The sequence below is a fragment of the Chrysemys picta genome, chromosome 5 (assembly GCF_011386835.1).
Source record: "Chrysemys picta bellii isolate R12L10 chromosome 5, ASM1138683v2, whole genome shotgun sequence".
Lineage (NCBI taxonomy): Eukaryota > Metazoa > Chordata > Testudines > Emydidae > Chrysemys > Chrysemys picta.
The window spans coordinates 123,423,823-123,442,235 of record NC_088795.1 but is presented as its reverse complement, the minus strand read 5'-3'; the positions used below and the strand labels follow the sequence as shown (position 1 = coordinate 123,442,235).

The following is an 18,413-nucleotide window of genomic DNA, read 5'->3' as shown; positions in this document are numbered from 1 at the left end:
CATAGCATTTTTCAGTCTGGGTGTGATATTAGTGTGCATGTCAGTTCATTATCATTGCTATTTTATCTACCACTTACTGTTTCTCTGCATGTTTATAACTAGTGTCACATAATGCTCATGGTTGATGTGTTAAAGCCTGGGCTTGGTTTGCTCTGTTTACTCAATTTACTGTTGCAGGATGCTCCCCTCTCAGACTGTACGGAAACTATTGAAGGGCTCGATCTCACAGAGCAGGCCTTTAGTCCCGCTAAATCTCTCTCTGTTAGAAAGGTACTTACTGCCCTGTCATACTGCTCTAAATACTGTTGTTCACCCTTCACTTCTACCTCTCCCTACTCTGCCCTGTTACCTGTAATAGCTAAAGAGTTGGCTTTAATAGAAAGACTAGATTAGGGGTGGCCAACCTAAACCTAAGAAAGAGCCAGAATTTACCAATGTACGTTGCCAAAGAGCCACAGTAATACATCAGCAGCCCCCCATCAGCTCCTCTCTCCCCTGCTCCCAGCACCTCCCACCCACCGGCAGCCCCACCGATCAGCGCCTCCCCGTCCTTCCCCGCACCTCCCGATCAGTTGTTTTGTGGCATGCAGGAGGCTCAGGGGAGGAGCAAGGGCATGGCAGGCTCAGGGGAGGGGGCAGGAAGGGGTGGAGTGGGGCAAGGCCAGGGGTTGAGCAGTGAGCACCCCCCAGCACATTGGAAAGTTGGCGCCTGTAGCTCCAGCCCTGGAGTCGGTGCCTCTACAAGGAGCCGCATATTAACTTCTGAAGAGCTGCATATGGCTCTGGAGCCACAGGTTGGCCACCCCCAAACTAGATGGATGTACAAATTATGTATGTGCCATTCTACACGCAGTTAAATTACCCTTTTAAAGTACCTCTTAAAGATGTTGTTTCTTTTTATATATTCAAACTGGTGAATAACATGAAAATGTGTGGGAAGTTACGGGGCTCATCAGGAGTTCTGCATGTGGTGTTTGGTTTGTGCATGTCATCGGTGCTCAATAATCCTAATTTGAGATCCATTTTGAGCTAGCCTAGCCTCAGCCCGATTGCATCAGTGTAATTCCAAAGATAACCACAGGTCTAAGGTTTACCAAGCTAACTTTAAAAAAAAAAAAAAAAAAAACTTCTGATTTTGAGGCTCCTATGCTGCAAGGATGCCGGATGCCTCCTTCTATATTCCTGTAATAGGAGCTGAGATGCAGGAGCTGCTCAGCCCTCCACAGGGCTGAGTCCTAAATATACTAATTATCAAGTGGTTAATGAATAAACAATATCTACGGCATTTTATGCAGTATAATTAAGGCAGAAGATAAATCTAAAATGTGTTTTGGGTTTGCTTGGGAGGCTAAGTAAAATTGGAGTAATTTCCACAATGTAAATTCTTCAGTCTGCCCTTTGATGGGAGTTCAATATGGAACTTCAGCAGGTAGATGTGTATCGCTCCCTTTCTTCTCTGTCCCTCACCACCGCCATCAAATTCTCAAATTAACTGGAAGCTAAATAAATTGTGCCTCAAATCTCCTTTCTCCATCACCATGTTTATCCTGTCAAGAAGTGAGACCAATTTGAAATGTATAGTTGTTGCAAGTCCTGTGATTTTTTTTTAACATGCTATCTGTGATCAGCCAATCTGTATTGTACATACATCATATACCATATTATTGTGAGCGTGGTAAACGCTGGTTTTCAGGCCAAATCTCATGTTCTTGTCAGAAAGTAGCCATATTCTAAAGAGAAGGGTAATGAATTATTCTTTTCAGATTTAAGGCTAGAAAATATAAACCCAAAAGCAAACACTTCAAAAGCCTTCACTTTTCTATCTTCTCTGCTCAGTTATCATAATTTCAGCAGAGGGATTGGTGGTTTTAAATAATGTCATCACAATATACAGTAATTTTTACCAGTGAAATGCAAGATTTCATTTCAATTCTTATAAAGTGTTTGAATAATTGCAGTACTCTTGTAATGGAAGTATTCACAAGTAGTTTACAAGGATTTTAAAGGTAGCAGAGGCCAGAAGTATGGGCAAAAGTATGTAATATGATTTTAACAGTATATAATGTCAGGGAAACCATCCAATGAAGTGTTTTTTCCCCTCTTATTGGTGTCATTAATATCCTAGGTTACCAGTGAAATGATGTAAAATTATCTATCTTGACACATAGAGTAGTAGTTACCTACCTACCTAATTATCTTTGTATGAAATGAGAATTGGGAATTTGGGACAGGAATATTTTGAAGAGTGAGGAATTATTGTATTGTAAAAAATGGCATTGATGGGTAAGCAAATGATGCGGGTAGATTGTGCTGAAAATCCAAACACAAATTATATATTTTCCCTTCCATTTAAGATTTTTCAGAGCAAAAAAAAACCCTATAGGAAATATAATGCACAACCAATCAAACTTTTTAAAATCAATTGTATTGTTAGGATTCTATAAAGCACTAGAGATTCTTCTGTTGTCAATTTCTTAGAAATTTGCACTCAAATAAAGTAATAGCAAGAAATTGCTATCTGAATAGGATTTAAAAAAAATATTCAGTTAACATTGGGATATACATGAATTAGTAACATTCATTTAAGAGAAAAAATTCCAATGTTACATAAAAAATATGTATATAATCATTTGAGTCCAGTCTTGCCTAGAGCTGCACCGATAAATTATAAATTTTGCCTCATCAAATGCTTTGACGCTCTCAGAAATTCTGGCCATGTCACATCACAAGGCCCTTATTATGCATCACATAATTGTAATCACATTGTGAACCATATTAACTAAGTTTCTGCTGCAATCCTAACCAAATAGGGAATTTGGGTGGGTTTTTTCATTGACATTCTGTGATGTAATAAAATTAACAAGATACGGGCCATTTCCCTGTTCTTGAAATGGAGTAGCTATTCATGTCTCTTCCTAAAAACTGCTCCATAGCTTTGCTTTTGCTGAGTAAGTTCTATGTTCTGCCCTATGAGTGGCTCCATTTCAGTGGTGATCTCTGGCTGCTAAACACCTTGAGACCTGGTCCTTTCAGATAAAAAGCGCTATATAAGCACAAGATGCTAATGTGAATTAACTGCCTAAACTTTTTAATGAGTCGGTTATCTGTTAGCAAGACAAAGTGGGTGAGGTAATAGAGAGACAAGCTTTCAAGCTATCAGTTATCTATTGTATTTCATGCGCTTCATAAAGGGAAGAAAGATGCATATATTAGGTGCCAGTACTGTTCATGTTTACCCCTAAGATTAAGATGTGTTCTCAATTTACATTTATGAAAGCAAAATACAGCAGAAAGCTTACAAAGTGAGTTCTTTTTGACCAGAATTTCCATATAGGAAATGTATAGCATTATCCAGAGTTGGACATTTCTCTTGTTCACCTTCTGTGTGGGAGAAACTTACCCCGTAAACTTCTCAAGAGTGGAAAGAAATTGCATTAATGGCTACCAGTCTCGCCCATTGCTCTTCTGTTGTTAAAATCGTAAAGAAAGCAGTCCTAATGTACAAGTCAGTCACATGTAGAGTCAGACAACCTTCAAATAGTCTATTATAGTTTAAAATAATATTAAAATCCGATAATGGTCCAAATGAATTCATAGGAACATCAGCTTCTTCTATATCATCATATCGAGAGAGCTCTTCCTTAAGGTCCTCTCTCATTATTGATGAAGACACAATAAATTACTGGATTCCGAGTTGATGTGTAATCTCAAATATTTTGTGCCATCTAATCTTTTTTAAAACTATGTTATAGAAAACAAAGGTAAGATTTTTTTTTTTTTTAAATCGGGGATCACATACCTGGTTTAGTGAAAGAACTCTTTCTTCTGAAACATCAAAAACTTAGAGATGAAATGGGGTGGACCCTTCCTCTTGAATGTGCTGTTTATTAAAGTGTGTCCAGAATGAAGCAATTAGTAGCATATCTTCAATAATTTCAAGTCATTTGCGGTTTCTAATATGGCTACTATTATCCGTTTGGAAAGTCTGCTTCCTACTCTGAATTCAAGATAGTTTCATACTTGCATGTTTTAGAGACCTCATGAAGATTTTTATAAATTCCTGTCTTTGCATTGCAGCCATATCTTTGGTCCTAATAATGCAAGTCTCCACCTAATCTAATTATTTACCAAAAACTTCAATTTTTTGTTTCATAATACCCATAGTAATTCAAATCACATGTGTCTAAATGGACACACTTTGCACTATTCTTTTTTGGAGGAGGAAAGCAAAGTAACTCTTGATCGAGTCAGCAGTACTGTCCTGCTTCCAGTGGCCGTTCTTTAATTGTGGTGCATTTCATGCTGCGATCATCCAGGATTTTAATGCAGCAGGAGGCTCTGGTGGAGATTTAGACTTTTGTGAAATTTCGGTTTGTTTCTCTTCCAACTCCAATGAAGAGCTTTAGTGCTTTATGGGACAGAGCATCAGGCCTCTTACATGGGGATCTTCAGTCCCTTCCTACAGGCTCTTACCAAGAACACCTTTCGTGTCAGGTAAACGGAGTGAAATCACACACAAACCTCCAAATGGCAAGAGCTCCCTCTACAATGCACCCAGTCTATATCTGTCTCAAGGAACGAGCATTTCTTGAGGTCCACGTGATAGCATCAGACCATGGAAGTTTAAAGATGTAAAAGCTCATCAAGTCCTTCATGGATCCTCCTGCTCTCCTCCCCACCAGTCCATGTTGTTTATTTTTAGTGATGTCTCTAATGTTAATGTCTATCATGAGGCTTCCTCGCCTTCCACTGGGAGACTGTTCTATGGCCTAATCCATTGGAATATTTCTTGATAAACCTAATAAAATTTCCTTTCCTTAACTTTAGCCCATCACTGCTAGTTATTTATCCCCTTTTGCTACGGTACGCAATTCCTCTTTTCTTTGATTTTACGTCCTTTAGATGATTCACATTCCCAGTCGCCTAAATTATTTATCCAACCCTTTTACTTTTGTCTTTCCTTACACAGGAAGTCAATCTTTTCAACCCTCTAATTATTTACATTGCTCCTCTCTGAATTGCCTCTAGTTTTACATCTCTCTGGTATTGTCCAGACGGGTTGCAGTATTCCAGGTGTGGTTTCAGCAGAACATGACTATCACCTTTCTGCTATGTGACATCATGCCTTTGCTTATGCGGCCCAAAACCTCATATCATATTTCTTTCTTTTTATGCTATAGCCTGTGGTCTCTTTCAGCATTACTTGTCTCCAGGGGACAGATCTTCAGCTGGTGTCAATTGTTGTAGCTCCATTGAAGTCAAGGTGTTTCCCTTCAGACTGAATATCTGTGTATCAGATTATTTTCCCACAGAAATATTAACTTGCATTTTTTTAGGATGACAAATCTCTCTCCATTTCCTGTCCAAATTTCCAAGTCCCTTTGTGTTATTTCCCTGGCCTCACTGTTTTACTTGCTAGATGATGAATGTCATGAACTAGATGTGCTTGTTTTACCCTCTTTTCCCGGTAACGAATAAAGATGTCCTCCAAAATAAGACCAAAATACTGATCCATTAGTCACCCCACTCCAGACTGAATGCCTTGCTGTTTTTTTGCTACCATTTGCTTACAGTACTTTAGTCAACTTTCAATTAATGTGACAGTGCTCATATCAAATCAGTGTGAATGACAAGTAAGGGTCAGAGACACATAATCAAACTCTTCAGTGAAATCAACATGCATTATATCTATTGCATTCCCTTTGTCTGCTAATTTTGTAATCCTATAAAAAACCACAAGCTTTGCCTGGCATGATTTCCTACTTTGTAAGACCACACAGCTTATTGCTAATGGTTCAGTTATTCACTATATGTTTAGTTTGTAATCTTTTTATTAGACGAATCCAAAGTAGTTTTGGGCATTGTTTTTCCCCCGCCCATCTTTTTTAGTGAAGTTATAAGACTTGGGAGCTCCAAAACTCTGTTTTAAAAAAATGATGTCATGGCTCGTATGAAATGCTATTAAATTACTTTTTGTGGTGTTCTGTTGTAGCCTTTAGATGCCAAACTAGTGCAAAAGATGTCAAACTACATCAAATTTGAGGCCATCTGATGTTAAAGCAGCTGATACCTTGTGGAAAACTTGAAAAACATCCTTTTTATATAGAATTATGCTATGTATTTATTCTGCAACTGGGAAAAGGGTTGTTCTTATTTTACTGGCGACAATAAGACAGCTTCTTAGTTTCCTTGAAAGTTCATCTCCTGCTGTTTGTTCCCCACCAAAGGTTATAATCCTCTATCAAAGTCACTTCCAAAAAAATCAGTTGTGATACTTGTAAATAGAGGTTTATGGATTCAGATGCAGCCAGAGCTCATTAGTTTTTAAAAACTAATATCCTGTTTTCATGCAGATATCTCTAGTGTTATATTACAAAGAAATACACATAATTAGAAAGCTTTAAAATCTGCGTTTTCTTGAAATTTTAAGGGAAAATTTACTCAGATTGTCCATTAAAACTCTGAAGCAACTTTTCTACATACTGTACTAGAAAATTCATATAGTCCCTGATCAGCAATGACAACATTAATTTCACTTGGTTTTATTTTTCACGTGGACATTTTTTCCTCTAATATAAAGATACAAATTGAATTTTGTGATGCTAGTCTTTCCTTTTTAATGGACTTTTCTACTTTCTCCATTTGGAGGGGAAAGGGCCAAGAATATATTTCTATTAAAAGGTTTCCAGGGTTTCTTTTAGAATGAATTGTCTGCAGGAGGACTCGTTTGCCAAAATCTGTTAAGGCAGTTTGTGAAGGATTTTAGTGGGTATTTTTTTCATAGTAAGTGTTTCATTTGGGCCAGAGTGAGGGGGCTATGTATGCTTCTCCAGGCTTTTCAGGAGTGAGTGCACACAAAGTTTGAGACATTACATTGGGCCAGCATGCAGTTTAACTACTAAATCGAGTTAGGAAAATCAGATTCTACTGAGCATTGGGTAACTGGATGACCAGGAAAGAGGACACTTGATGTGTCTCTAAACACTAGAATTTTTAGTTTGTATTAAGTTCCTGAAGAGTGTGCTTTCATTAATCTGAAAATAAAAAATCTTTGATTTTAATCACTACAAATCTACATTAACACAAGGGAAAGGGCTCATTAAATGGTTTTGAGGGCTTTTCACTTTAAGTGCCAGGTGTCATCTTTCTTCCTGTTGCTACCCTTTGATGATGAAGCTGTATTTCTGTGGCAAACTTACATTAATTCAAATGGGATAAAATTTTGAAATAATTTCAGTTTAGTTTTAGATCAGGACGACAGCAACAACTTTCCTACACGTAGCACGGGCACCACCTTGCTGCTAATGTTGGCTGCTTGAGCTGGGTGAAGACATTGACATTTAGCTACTTTCTGCCCCCTATGCAGGTGTTGGGAACTTTTATGATGTGTTTTGACACCTGTATATCTGTGCTTCTCTATCTCTGGTGGCTCATCCTCTAGCGAAAGCTTCCTTCTGTTCCTTAACACAGTCTGGCTGAAGCCTTCTCCTCATCAGCTCCTTCTGTCCAGAACAATATTTCCCTGTCTCAGCTATGCCATCTTTTTTAAAATTTGCAGCAAAAACCTTTTTTGCCTGTAGCTCTTAATTTCAATCTGGTTTTACTAATCATTTCCACTCTCTACACTTTACTTATATTTAGACTTTTGGTTATTAATACAAATAACAATTCAACATGAAAAAAAATTAGAGAAACAATCCAACATTTACAGCCACTCATACACTATACTTAATATCTTGCAGAATCTGATGACCATCTCACATGGAATGCAGCTGTAATGTACCACTTCAGTGCTTTCTGGATCACATGTGTACTCTTGTGAGGAATCTCTGATCATACGTAAGGCATCTCGATTTATTCACAGGTAGTAAAAGTCATGGATAGGTCACAGGCAATAAACAAAAATTCACAGCTTGCGATCTGTCCATGACTTATGCTAAAAATACCTGTGATTAAATCTTGGGAGGAGGTAAGGGGGCCACTGCTGGGGAGGGTGGCATCTGCGGCCAGTGGCACCAGCTCTTAGGGGCCGCGGATTGCGGCTGCTCTGGCTGGCCAGGGACTGCTGCCTGGGGCCGCAGACTGCAGCTCCTCCGGCCGCCCGGAGACCGCTGCTGGGACCCCTAGAGCAGCGGCTGGTTTGGCTGTCCCCAGGGCCACTCCAGCAGCGGCTGGTGTGGCTGTCCCGGGAGTCACCTGAGCAGCTGGCCCCAGAACCAGCTGATTGGGTGGTCCCGGGGGTCAGCCACACTGGCCCCTGCGGAGGTTGCGGAAAGTCACGGAATCCGTGACTTCCACGATCTCCGTGACAGACACGGAGCCCATATCATACGGAAGCACTTAGGGCAAAGGCAGTTAATACATCACACACCCCTAACTAAAATCATCTTGAGGATCAGAGAATAATTTGTAGATATCTGTGCTGATAAGGGGTTCAGATCGGGCATCAGAGTAACTTTTAAACTAATGCTGTACATCAGACCAATTAACAGAGAAACTCTTAAACAGACAAATGACCTGAAAGGTCTGATCCATAACAGACAGCCCAGGGAAGCAGCTTCCATCTTTAAGGCAATATGAAGCCATTAGCTTCAATCCCCAGAAGGTGATAAGAAAAGCCATTAGTGGAGAGAGAGAACCTCTTCCCTGTACATCAGCATGTTCTGTTCTTGTCCTTTGGACAGAGAATGTTAGCAGTGCTAAATATAATACTTAACTACATATAATATTTTGGATCCAGTTTGTATGGAAGACACTATCTGAAACAGACATGGTAAAGTCTTTTTTTAAACTGTATTATTAAGCGTTTTAGTATAGTAAACAGATAAACACTTAATATCATGTACATATAATATGTATAATAAACAATTTAACATCTGTTAGATATTCTATAATTGCTGGAAATTGCTTTTCCTCTGAGCATTGAGGGTTTATAAATATTGAACCTGATCCTGTGAGTGTTCTGTGTGATAATCCCAGGGATTTCTACTGGACTCCTGCACACAGAGCACTTACAGAATCGGGTCACAATATTCTATTTTCCCTATGGAAATAAGGAAACTTGCTACTTTCTTGACAGCAGATGTATTCCAATAAAGTCTGTTTGGCTGCTACTATTTGATATGGTGCTCAATAGTGGATGTGCCCTGGTAAAAACAAGGATGTATGTAGCCACTTACTCACAAGGGCTGTTTTTTCTTTAATGTAAAATATCCTGTAAATTAAAGATTTTAAAGATTCCAAAATTGGGACTGTTGCTTATTTAACCACGAAAATATATTCGTGTTTTTTCAGATTAATTTTTAATCAAACTTTTATTTTGTTTTTGGCTGCTTGTAGCCTCAGCCATTGTCAGAATTCTGTGAATTATTGTTTAGTGGCACACACATCTTAATTGTTTCTTTTGCCAGGGAGAACTGGTGACTGCATCGAAGGCAATCATTGAGAAGGAATATCAGCCACGAGTTATAGTGAGCACAGCAGGACCAAACCCCTTCAATAAACTCACTGATCGAGAACTGGAAGAGTATCGCAAAGAAGTGGAAAGGAAGCAGAAAGGTTCTGAAGGTTGGTTTGGTTTTAATCTGTAACCATGTACATTGCTGTCATACACATCAAGGCTATGGCCTAGCTGATATGAGCATAGGACTGGGAACCAGGATCTTCTGCATTCTTAATCCTAGCTCTGATAACGATTCCTTCTGTGGGCGAGGGCCAGTTCCTTAACTGTTTCAATTTTTACAACTGTAAATTGGGGACAATATTTGCAAAGCAATTTGGAGATAAAAACTGCCATTGAAATGCTAAGCAATATTAGGTCAAAGTCTTGGTTCTTAATCAAACAAAACTTCACTGGAGTCAAAAGGGAATTGTGATTAATTACCATCCACAGAATTTGGCCAATTTGTGTTGTCACTTAAAGTTTCATATGAAGGCTTGAGACTTCATTCAGATAGACCTTTTATTGAACGTGGTATACTACAGATTGTTCAGTATTGTTTCATTTTAATAGGATAGCCCAGTGAGTAAAAATCTGACATTGCTTTTAGGCAACAGGAGTGAAATTTTCTTACTCATTGTTGCACATTGTAGATCTGGGGTAAGTATTTTGAGCTGGGAAAATGCAGATAAAAAATTACCAGTTGGTGCTTTGAAAAGGAATCACAAGGTAAGAAGAGACATGATAAAGCACATCTCAGAATTCTCCCCAGGAACCACTAACCTATCAGAAAATGTAGTGAGAGCATCACGCTGCAATAAAGGAGAATTCACCACAGCATTTGAAGAATCTCTTCTATGTGATTATCATGTTAAGTTTTACAGTGTAGTGCCTGTGATGCATCCACTAAGCAGATGGTATTGTTTACACTGGAATATTGGTGGCACAGTTTCACCAGTCTTTACAAGAGTCTGGTCCAGTGGGTAGGGCACTGGACTGGGACTAAGGAGATCTGGTTCTATTCCTGGCTTAGACTCTGCTGCATGACCTTGGGCAAGTCATGTCCCCTTCCTGTGCCTCTGATTCCCCGCTAAACCTTTGACTGTCTTGTCTATTTAGATTATAAATCCTTTAGGGCATGTGTTTTCGCAGCACCTAGCATATTGGGACCCCAGTCTCAGTTAGGGCCTCTAGGCAGCATAGGCGCCGACTTCCCCTCTACTCGGGGGGTGCTCGACTCCCCTCAGGCCCCACCCCCACTCCACCCCTTCCGCCAAGCCCCCGCCTCTTTCCACCCCCACCCCTGAGTGCGCCTCATCCCCGCTCCTCCCTCTTCCTCCCGGATTTCGGGTGCACGCTGTGAAACAGCTGTTCACGGCGGGCAGAAGGCGCTGGGAGGGAAGGGGAGGAGTGATCAGCGGGGCCGCTGGTGGGGGAGAGGCACTAGGGGGAAGATGGGGGAGCTTGGCTGCTGGCGGATGCTGAGCACCTGCTAATTTTTCTCCGTGGGTGCTCCAGCACTTGAGCACCCACGGATCGGCGCCTATGCTAGGCATTATTGTAATATAAATAATAACTTACAGGGCAATGTACTAATTGCATTTCCTCTAAAAACTGTATGGTGATTCGTCCCTTATTAGTGTGTGTTGCTCTTGCTGTACCTTCTAATATCTTGACATATAGCGAGTCTCAAATTCTGCCTTTTTCATGTGTAACTTTCTCTGTACAAGGATTAAAGCATTTTGTGGGACTGACATGTTACGTTACTGTGTCTATGTAATTGCATACCCCTTTATTTTCTCTGTAACATTGCTACATCCTACATAGATAAGCTATCAAAATATGGAGAGACTGTGGTATTGAGACAGAAACCAGCTGGGAAGCCAAATGTTTTACTTAAAAGTCAGAGCTACAGGGAGCAAAATTCTTCTGGAAAAAAACCTCTGGAGTTGCAAAGCAGGTCAAAAACCTTTCAAGGAGCAGTGAAAGAAGCAGATCTGATGATTTTGCAGATTCATGAAGGATCAACGCTATCTAAGTCTTTAGATAATTCTGAGTTCTCTGCTGCACAAGTTTCTTGTCAGACCATGCAGCAAATCATCACAAATCTTAATCAGGAGGAGCCAGATGAGCAGAAGTCTCCACACAAGGAATTTCACACAGCAGTCATCAAAGCATTAAGCTCCAATCCTGACCTTTTGGCTGAGGCCTCAGGTACTAATGAATATGGTACCACTGAGTTTTCAATCAAGGGGAAGCCATCTCTTGCTTAATCTGCACTTACAGAGTCTCTGCTATCTCTGGACATCTTTCGTTGGCTTGGCTTATTACCTGTGGGGCTGATTTAATTTAATTGGTGGATTTTTCTCTTGTCTGGGTGAACTGTGTAGAACAGTGCTCTGGTACTGAGGAAATCTCTGTTCTAAATATTAAGGTGGCTTTTTTGTTTTACATTAACATCTGCTCCTTTAGTATGCAACTATTGTTGAAGCTGGAAGGGAGTGTGTGTGGGGGGATCCTATTTAATTTGAAAAAAAAAATCTAAAACCACTGCAGAATCTATTTGGAATAATTGCAGTTTATTGCATGTTACATTGTGATTATCTGTGCACCTTTTCATTCTTTGCTTTAAGTAACGTACATTTTGTTTACTCCAAGGTTCTGCAAATAAACTCAAAGCAAGCAAAAGAACTTCATGTAATTTTAGTTTTGATGCCCTTCTTCCATATGGTTATTTTTTTCCTTTGGCTCTTCCCCATCAAATTCCCCTCCCTTTAGATCAGTGTTTTCCAATGTTTGGCTCCAAACTAGTGTGTAAACTATTGTATAATCATTTCAGTCCATTTTACTGAGCAATATTTTGAGTTGAAATAGTTGGATAACATAACTTCTGTGGCAGGTAAGATCACAACAGTGTTGGTCTGCACCTTACCTTTGCTTGCTTTGGAATTATTTGGTATTCAGACAGAATTTTCATTCAGAAAAAAAATGTATTCAAAGATTTTTGTGTGTGTGTAGCGGGATGTCTGTTTTCCTGCATCCCTAAAGAAGACTCTTGTGTGCTGTTTTTAATTCCCATACTGATTCATCTGTAGAACCTTCAGAAGATGCCAGACAACAGAAAGAAAAGAGTGCTCCTGATCATACTTCAGCACGTACTCCTCCCAGCACACCAGTTAAGCTTGAAGAAGGTATGTTACATTGAGCTGGGGTGGGGAAGACTCCTGTAGCTGCACCTGTCTTGACTGAAGCATGAAAAAATAAGATTTAACGAAGTAAAGAGGAATTATTTTTATTTTTTTACAATCTGTAGAGCTGTGTAACTGAATGTAATAGTGGTTATGTTCACAATAATAAAGAAATGTGCATTGTCATTAGACAGATTATCCCCATTTCAAAATTGCCTCGTCATCTTGTTGAGTTTCTGAATTGAATCGCCCCTGTGAGCACGCTGAGCAAGATGTGGCTGCTGGTTTTGCAGTGAAATGTTGTTTCTAATGATGAAGCAGAGACCTTCACTGAACTGAACATGGATAGATAGTTTGTCAAATCCTGCTCACTGGTTGCACATTTCTTAAACATTATTGTATTTGGATTACACCTCTGGGAATATTTTTCTCTCCCAGTTTAGATCTTAGTTTGATTTGTTAACATGATGATGTAAAATTATCAGAAAAATGAAAAAAGGGCCAAAAAAATCTGCTATCCCTTTGGAAAAAAAGGATAAAAGTAACAGTCTATCTGTTAAATAGGTGTAATCTAATTTCTGTTTTGTGTTTCCTTTACCTTGTTCATTGGGATATATCACTTGTCTGTTATGAAGTCTTCCACGCACTACTTCATCTCATTCTGTTTTCTATAAGAATGGCTCCAACCATTCTTTTAATTTAACACAATGGCTGTGATGAATGCATAGATTCTCTACTTGTGCTTTTTTCTTCTTGTGGCTGCGTTACAAACAGGAGATGGATATGCTAAAGAGTACCTGTTACCATAGTAAGTATCATCCCATACTCTGACCTGTTTCTGCTGCTTTCCCGGAGTTCTCTGGGCTTTGCTTCATTCTCTTGCATCTTTGTTGTTTACTGAGTTTTGTTTTCTGTTTGTGTTTTGTTTTTGTTTTTTAAAGGCATTTTTACAGTCAGTGACACACTAATTCCTTCCATTGTTGCTTTCTTGGAATTCTAGGTCAGTTACATAAACCTTACATTAAAGTGCGCTATACTGTTGAAAGGGACTGTGAAAGTGTCATCATGGGTTCCATGTTCGTCTGTCTTTCAGTGACTCTGTAACCAGCTGCCTCAATTTATGAGTAATAAGCTGTTTGTCCAAAAGCCCGTGGTTCGTATTCCTCCTAGAACATGAAAATTGAACTGTGTTCTGCGTGGCTCTGATACCACCAAGTTTCTAAGATTGGAACTTAGTCTGAAATTGTGTTGCATGAGCTAGCTATGAATGAGCTCACTCTTTAAGCTGTGATGGCTTTACAGGGCTAACAAAAGTAAACTTCATGTATATGTGTATTTCCCTAACCTAAGTAGCTGTGACTGAATGCGATGAGAGCTATGACGGACGGAGAGATCCATTGAGTGAAGGTGCCATTCTTCTTTGAGTGCTTGCTCATGTCCATTCCATATTAGGTGTGTGTGCTCGCCACATGCACCGGTGCCGGAAGTTTTTCCCTCAGCAGTATCCGTACGGGACCAGCTCTGGCACCCCCTGGAGTGGGGCCCGCATGGTGCGGTATCAGTTCCTTCTTGCCGCCAGCGATGGTGCTGGAACATCTGCTGCTTCGGATAGGTTTTCTTTTCTTGTGAACTTCGAAAAACCTGTAATGTAGTTGTATATAGTTAGTAGTTTCTTAGTTACCCTTAGTAGTAGTTCTTAACTTTTAATTAGTCCCAAACGGGACACAGCCGGGGGACAGGGCATGCCCTGGTCCCCAGGCTATAAGCCCTGCGATGGCTGCAAATGGCCTGTGGCCGTCAGCAATCCACAACCAGCTGCCTAAGGTGCATAGGCAAAGGGCACATAAGTGATAAGTGCCATATCTGCAAGTCCTTTAAACCTAGGACGAAGGAGCGCGATATCTGTCTGAAAGTGCTCCTTATGGAGTCAGCACTCACTCTGGCACTGGAGCAGCAGTCTGACTGCGCACCGAGCACCGCAGCCTCCATGCGCAGTACTCCGCCGACGCCATCCACGAGCCGGCACCGGTCTCGCTCCATGGCTCTGGTCATGAAGCCGAAAAAGACTGGGAGGGAAATAAGGGAAAGGAGAGGGCTGGGGGCAAGCCACGACCCGTGCCGGGCAGCTCAACACCCCGTTCAGGAAGTCTGGCCCCAGCTCAAGTCGAGCGGTGCAGCCCATCCCATGCTTTGCCTGCGACCCTGGATAGCAGTGCAGGCCCTAGCCAGCTTCAGGTGCCATCGGCGCACAAAGCTCTTCGAGCAACTCAGGAGATCCTGACACTCCTGGTGCCATCTATACCGTCTCGAGGAAAACCCGCATTGGGACCTATCCGTGTGTCCCCGCCTCAGCAGCATCATTCCCCATCGAGAGGGACGTCCCACCAGTTTCGCCCACCCACAGCCGTCACGTCTCAGGACAAGAGAGGCAGGCTCAGCAGAGCACTCTTCGGTCCCCGCACCAGGAGCACTGATTGAGGGACTCGAGACGTACCTCGCCAGTAGATTGGCGCAGACCCTCTGAGGCACGCGCCACCCGGCAAGAACTCCGGAACCAGCCCCTACCATCTCCAAGGGCCCGAGACCGATCAGAGACCGCCAATCGCTGGGCCATCATCTCCCGTCTCCATGAAGGAGGTCGCCCTACTCAGGACAATCCTCCCAGCAACCGGCCCGTAGTAGCTCCCGGTCCCATTCAACGTACCGGTACCAGTCGAGTAGCATGAGGCGTGGATTGCCTGGTATCCAATGCCAATCCACCAAACGCCATCAGTCCCCAAGAGCCTGACCAACGCATTCTCGCTCGGACAGGTTGGCTTTGGGATGCAGCGACTGGCACCAGTTGGACAAGAGCCACTGCTCAGCCCGATCCTGGTTGCCCCATACTGACCGCTTTGCTGGTAGCGCTGGCTTGGAGCGAAGTTCCCTGCCGGCGGAACAAGCTCCCGTATCGGTGGTGGTTTACATTATCAGCACTGAAACCTGTCCCACGGCCCCAAGTGCAGTGGCCAGCGCCATGATATCTGTGGAACCCTTGGGGGTTCACCCAACCTTCCCAGGCTGCCTGATCGGTGTTGGGAGCCTCAGAGAGACCAGCAGCCTCGATATCCCATCCCCCTCTGGTGCTTGAGACTTGTGGGGGTAAGACCCCACAGGTCCAGGAGGACTCAGGGGAGCAAGCTCCTGGACCACCAATGGACATGGAGGTTCCCATGGCAACGGCATCATTGTCGCCGGACCCCCTCACCCAGTTCCTTAGGATGACGCCAAGGCGCACCAGGAACTTTTGAAGAGGATCACTTCTAACCTGGGGCTTCAGGCATAAGAATTGGAAGAGTCCTCGGACTCTCTGTTTGACGTCCTCTGCTCCTCGGCTCCTGCCAGGGTGGCTCTACCCCTTCATGAAGGGGTTTCTAAAATCACGAATGACCTGTGGAAGACCCCCTCTTTCCTGGCCCCTATCTCTAAAAGGGTCGAACGCAAGTACTTTGTGCCGACCAAAGCGCACAAGTATTTATACTCCCACGCAGCCCCTAATTCCCTTGTGGTTGAGGCAGTTAACCACAAGAAAAGGCAAGGACTTCTGCTGAGGGTGGCCAACCACCAAGCCTTCCTTGGCTGATATGTGGCAAGCCATGGCCAAGTTCGAAGGCTCGCTCCCCAAGGCTTCCAAGAAGGAGTTCTGAGCTATCCTCGATAAGGGCATGACTGTGGCCAGGGTGAACCTCCAGGCGATGTCAGATGCTGCTGCCCACACCATGACTTCCGCTATCTCCAGTCGGCAAGTCTCTTGGCTGCTCCTCTGAGTTATCCACCGAGGCCCAGCAGTCATTGCAGGACCTGCCCTTTGATGGCAGGGTCCTAGTTGCAGCAAAGAGACAGCAAGTTGCATGGCCACAAAGACTCGTGCACCATCACCCTGAAAATCCTGGGTCTCTACGTCCCAGCCACGGCGCATAAGCAGTTCAAACTGCAGCAGCCTCAGGGCCAGGGGAGCCAGCCTCGGCAGGATCAGCCCCATAAACTAGCCAAGGGTTACAATCGCTGCCTGAGCCACCTGCCTCCACCCTCAGCCCAGTCGGGCTTGACCCATAATAAGCAGGGGAACAAATGGTCACTTTGAGGGTGCGCCTAAGGGCGATCTACCAGACTATTGCCCGGATCCCTCTTTCCCAGTATTCTCTGACTGCCTTTCCCCTTTCCTCCTGGCGTGAACCGCTATAACTTCCAACCGCTGTGTCCTCAGCACAGTGGAACAGGGTTATCCCCTCCAGTTCCTTTCTACCCCCCCTTCCCACCCGCCTTCCCTGTCCCTCTTCAGGGACTCCTCACGCAGGAGGTAAAGGGGTTACTACCGCTGTGTGCGGTGGAAGAGGTTCCTCTCGAGTACAGGAACAAGGGGTTCTGTTCCCGATACTTTTTAATCCCAAAGGCCACGGGCAGTCTACGGCCTATCCTGGACCTGTGAGACCTCAACAAGTATCTACAGAAGCTAAAGTTCCGCATGGTCTCTCTGGCTTCTACTATCCCCTCCTTGGATCCGGGAGACTGGTATGCTGCCCTTGACTTGAAGGACACATACTTCCACATCGTGATCTTTCGAGGGCACAGACACTTCCTCCGGTTTACAGTGGGGCTCCACCACTACCAGTTTACAGTCCTCCCATTCGGCCTGGCGACAACACCGAGGGTGTTTACCAAGTGCATGTCAGTGGTAGCAGCTTACCTCAGGCACCGGGGTATCCAGATCTACCCATACCTTGATGACTGGCTCGTCCAGGGTGGCTACAGGTCTCAAGTCCAAAGGGATGTTGCGGTGCTTCAAGCCACGTGCCGCTCTCTGGGCCTACTGGTGAACGACAAAAAGTCAGCATTAGTGCCAGTGCAGAGGATAGAGTTCATCGGAGCGTTCCTGCCGCTGGAAAGGTTCAGCACGATGGCGAACCTCATCGCAGAAGTCTCCGTGTTCCCTCTCACTACAGCCAGCCTTTGCCTGTGCCCGCTGGGCCACATGGCAGCATGCACTTACATGGTCCGCCATGCCAGGCTCCGGATGCGGCCCCTGCAACAATGGCTCAGGAGGGTCTATTCCCAGTCCAGAGACCCCCTGAAGAAGATCGTTACGATTCCCCAGGCAATACTTACCTCACTGAGATGGATCAACTGCAGGACAATCCTGGAAAAGGTTCTGTTCGACAACCCTCCTCGCTCAAGTTGGTGTCTGACACCTCGGACCTTGGCTGGGGGGACACATCTCGGCAATCTCCAGACACAGGGGATGTGGTCCCCAGATGAGGCGCGGTTACACATAAACATCAAAGAGCTCCAAGCAGCCCAGCTGTGTGCGGAGTCTTCTTGCCCCACCTGACAAACAACACAGCCTCAATGTTCTACACCAACAGGCAAGGGGGAGCCTGCTCGTCAGCTCTCTGGTTCGGCATGCTCATGAGCCTATCAGCGGCCTCTCCCTGGCCCCTGCCCAACCGACTGGACCTGCTGTTGCAGGACCACAGTCGGCTCTTACACCTCAGCCTCGGGTCTCACCTCTCGGCATGGATTCTCTGTGGCCGAACCTGGAGGAGCGGACCTGTTCGGAAGGAGTCCAACAGGTCCTCCTGGAAAGTAGGAAGCCCTCAACTAGACTGACATGCCTGGCCAAGTGGACGAGGTTTTCCCACTGGGCGTCCGAATGGGGCATCTCTCCCTCGCGTTCCTCCATACAGACTGTCCTGGACTACTTCCTCCATTTGAGGAATCAGAGCCTGGCACACTCTTCCATTAGAGTG

General features: G+C 43.6%; 1 protein-coding gene across 50 annotated transcripts in view; it reads left to right on the top strand.

The window, feature by feature from the left end:
- The window catches only part of ADD1 (adducin 1), a 115,303-nt gene that overhangs the window by 90,549 nt on the left and 6,341 nt on the right, over positions 1 to 18,413 (top strand). For 11 of the 50 annotated variants that reach the window (XM_065598298.1, XM_065598295.1, XM_065598294.1 and 8 more), the window contains 4 exons: positions 178 to 270; positions 9,411 to 9,567; positions 11,267 to 11,653; positions 12,535 to 12,630. In XM_065598298.1, the coding sequence (XP_065454370.1) occupies positions 178 to 270; positions 9,411 to 9,567; positions 11,267 to 11,653; positions 12,535 to 12,630 (733 nt within the window). Of the gene's footprint in view, positions 1 to 177; positions 271 to 9,410; positions 9,568 to 11,266; positions 11,654 to 12,534; positions 12,631 to 13,401; positions 13,437 to 18,413 lie in introns of those variants that run through there. The other 39 variants (XM_065598309.1, XM_065598304.1, XM_065598303.1 and 36 more) reach the window with 10 other exon arrangements.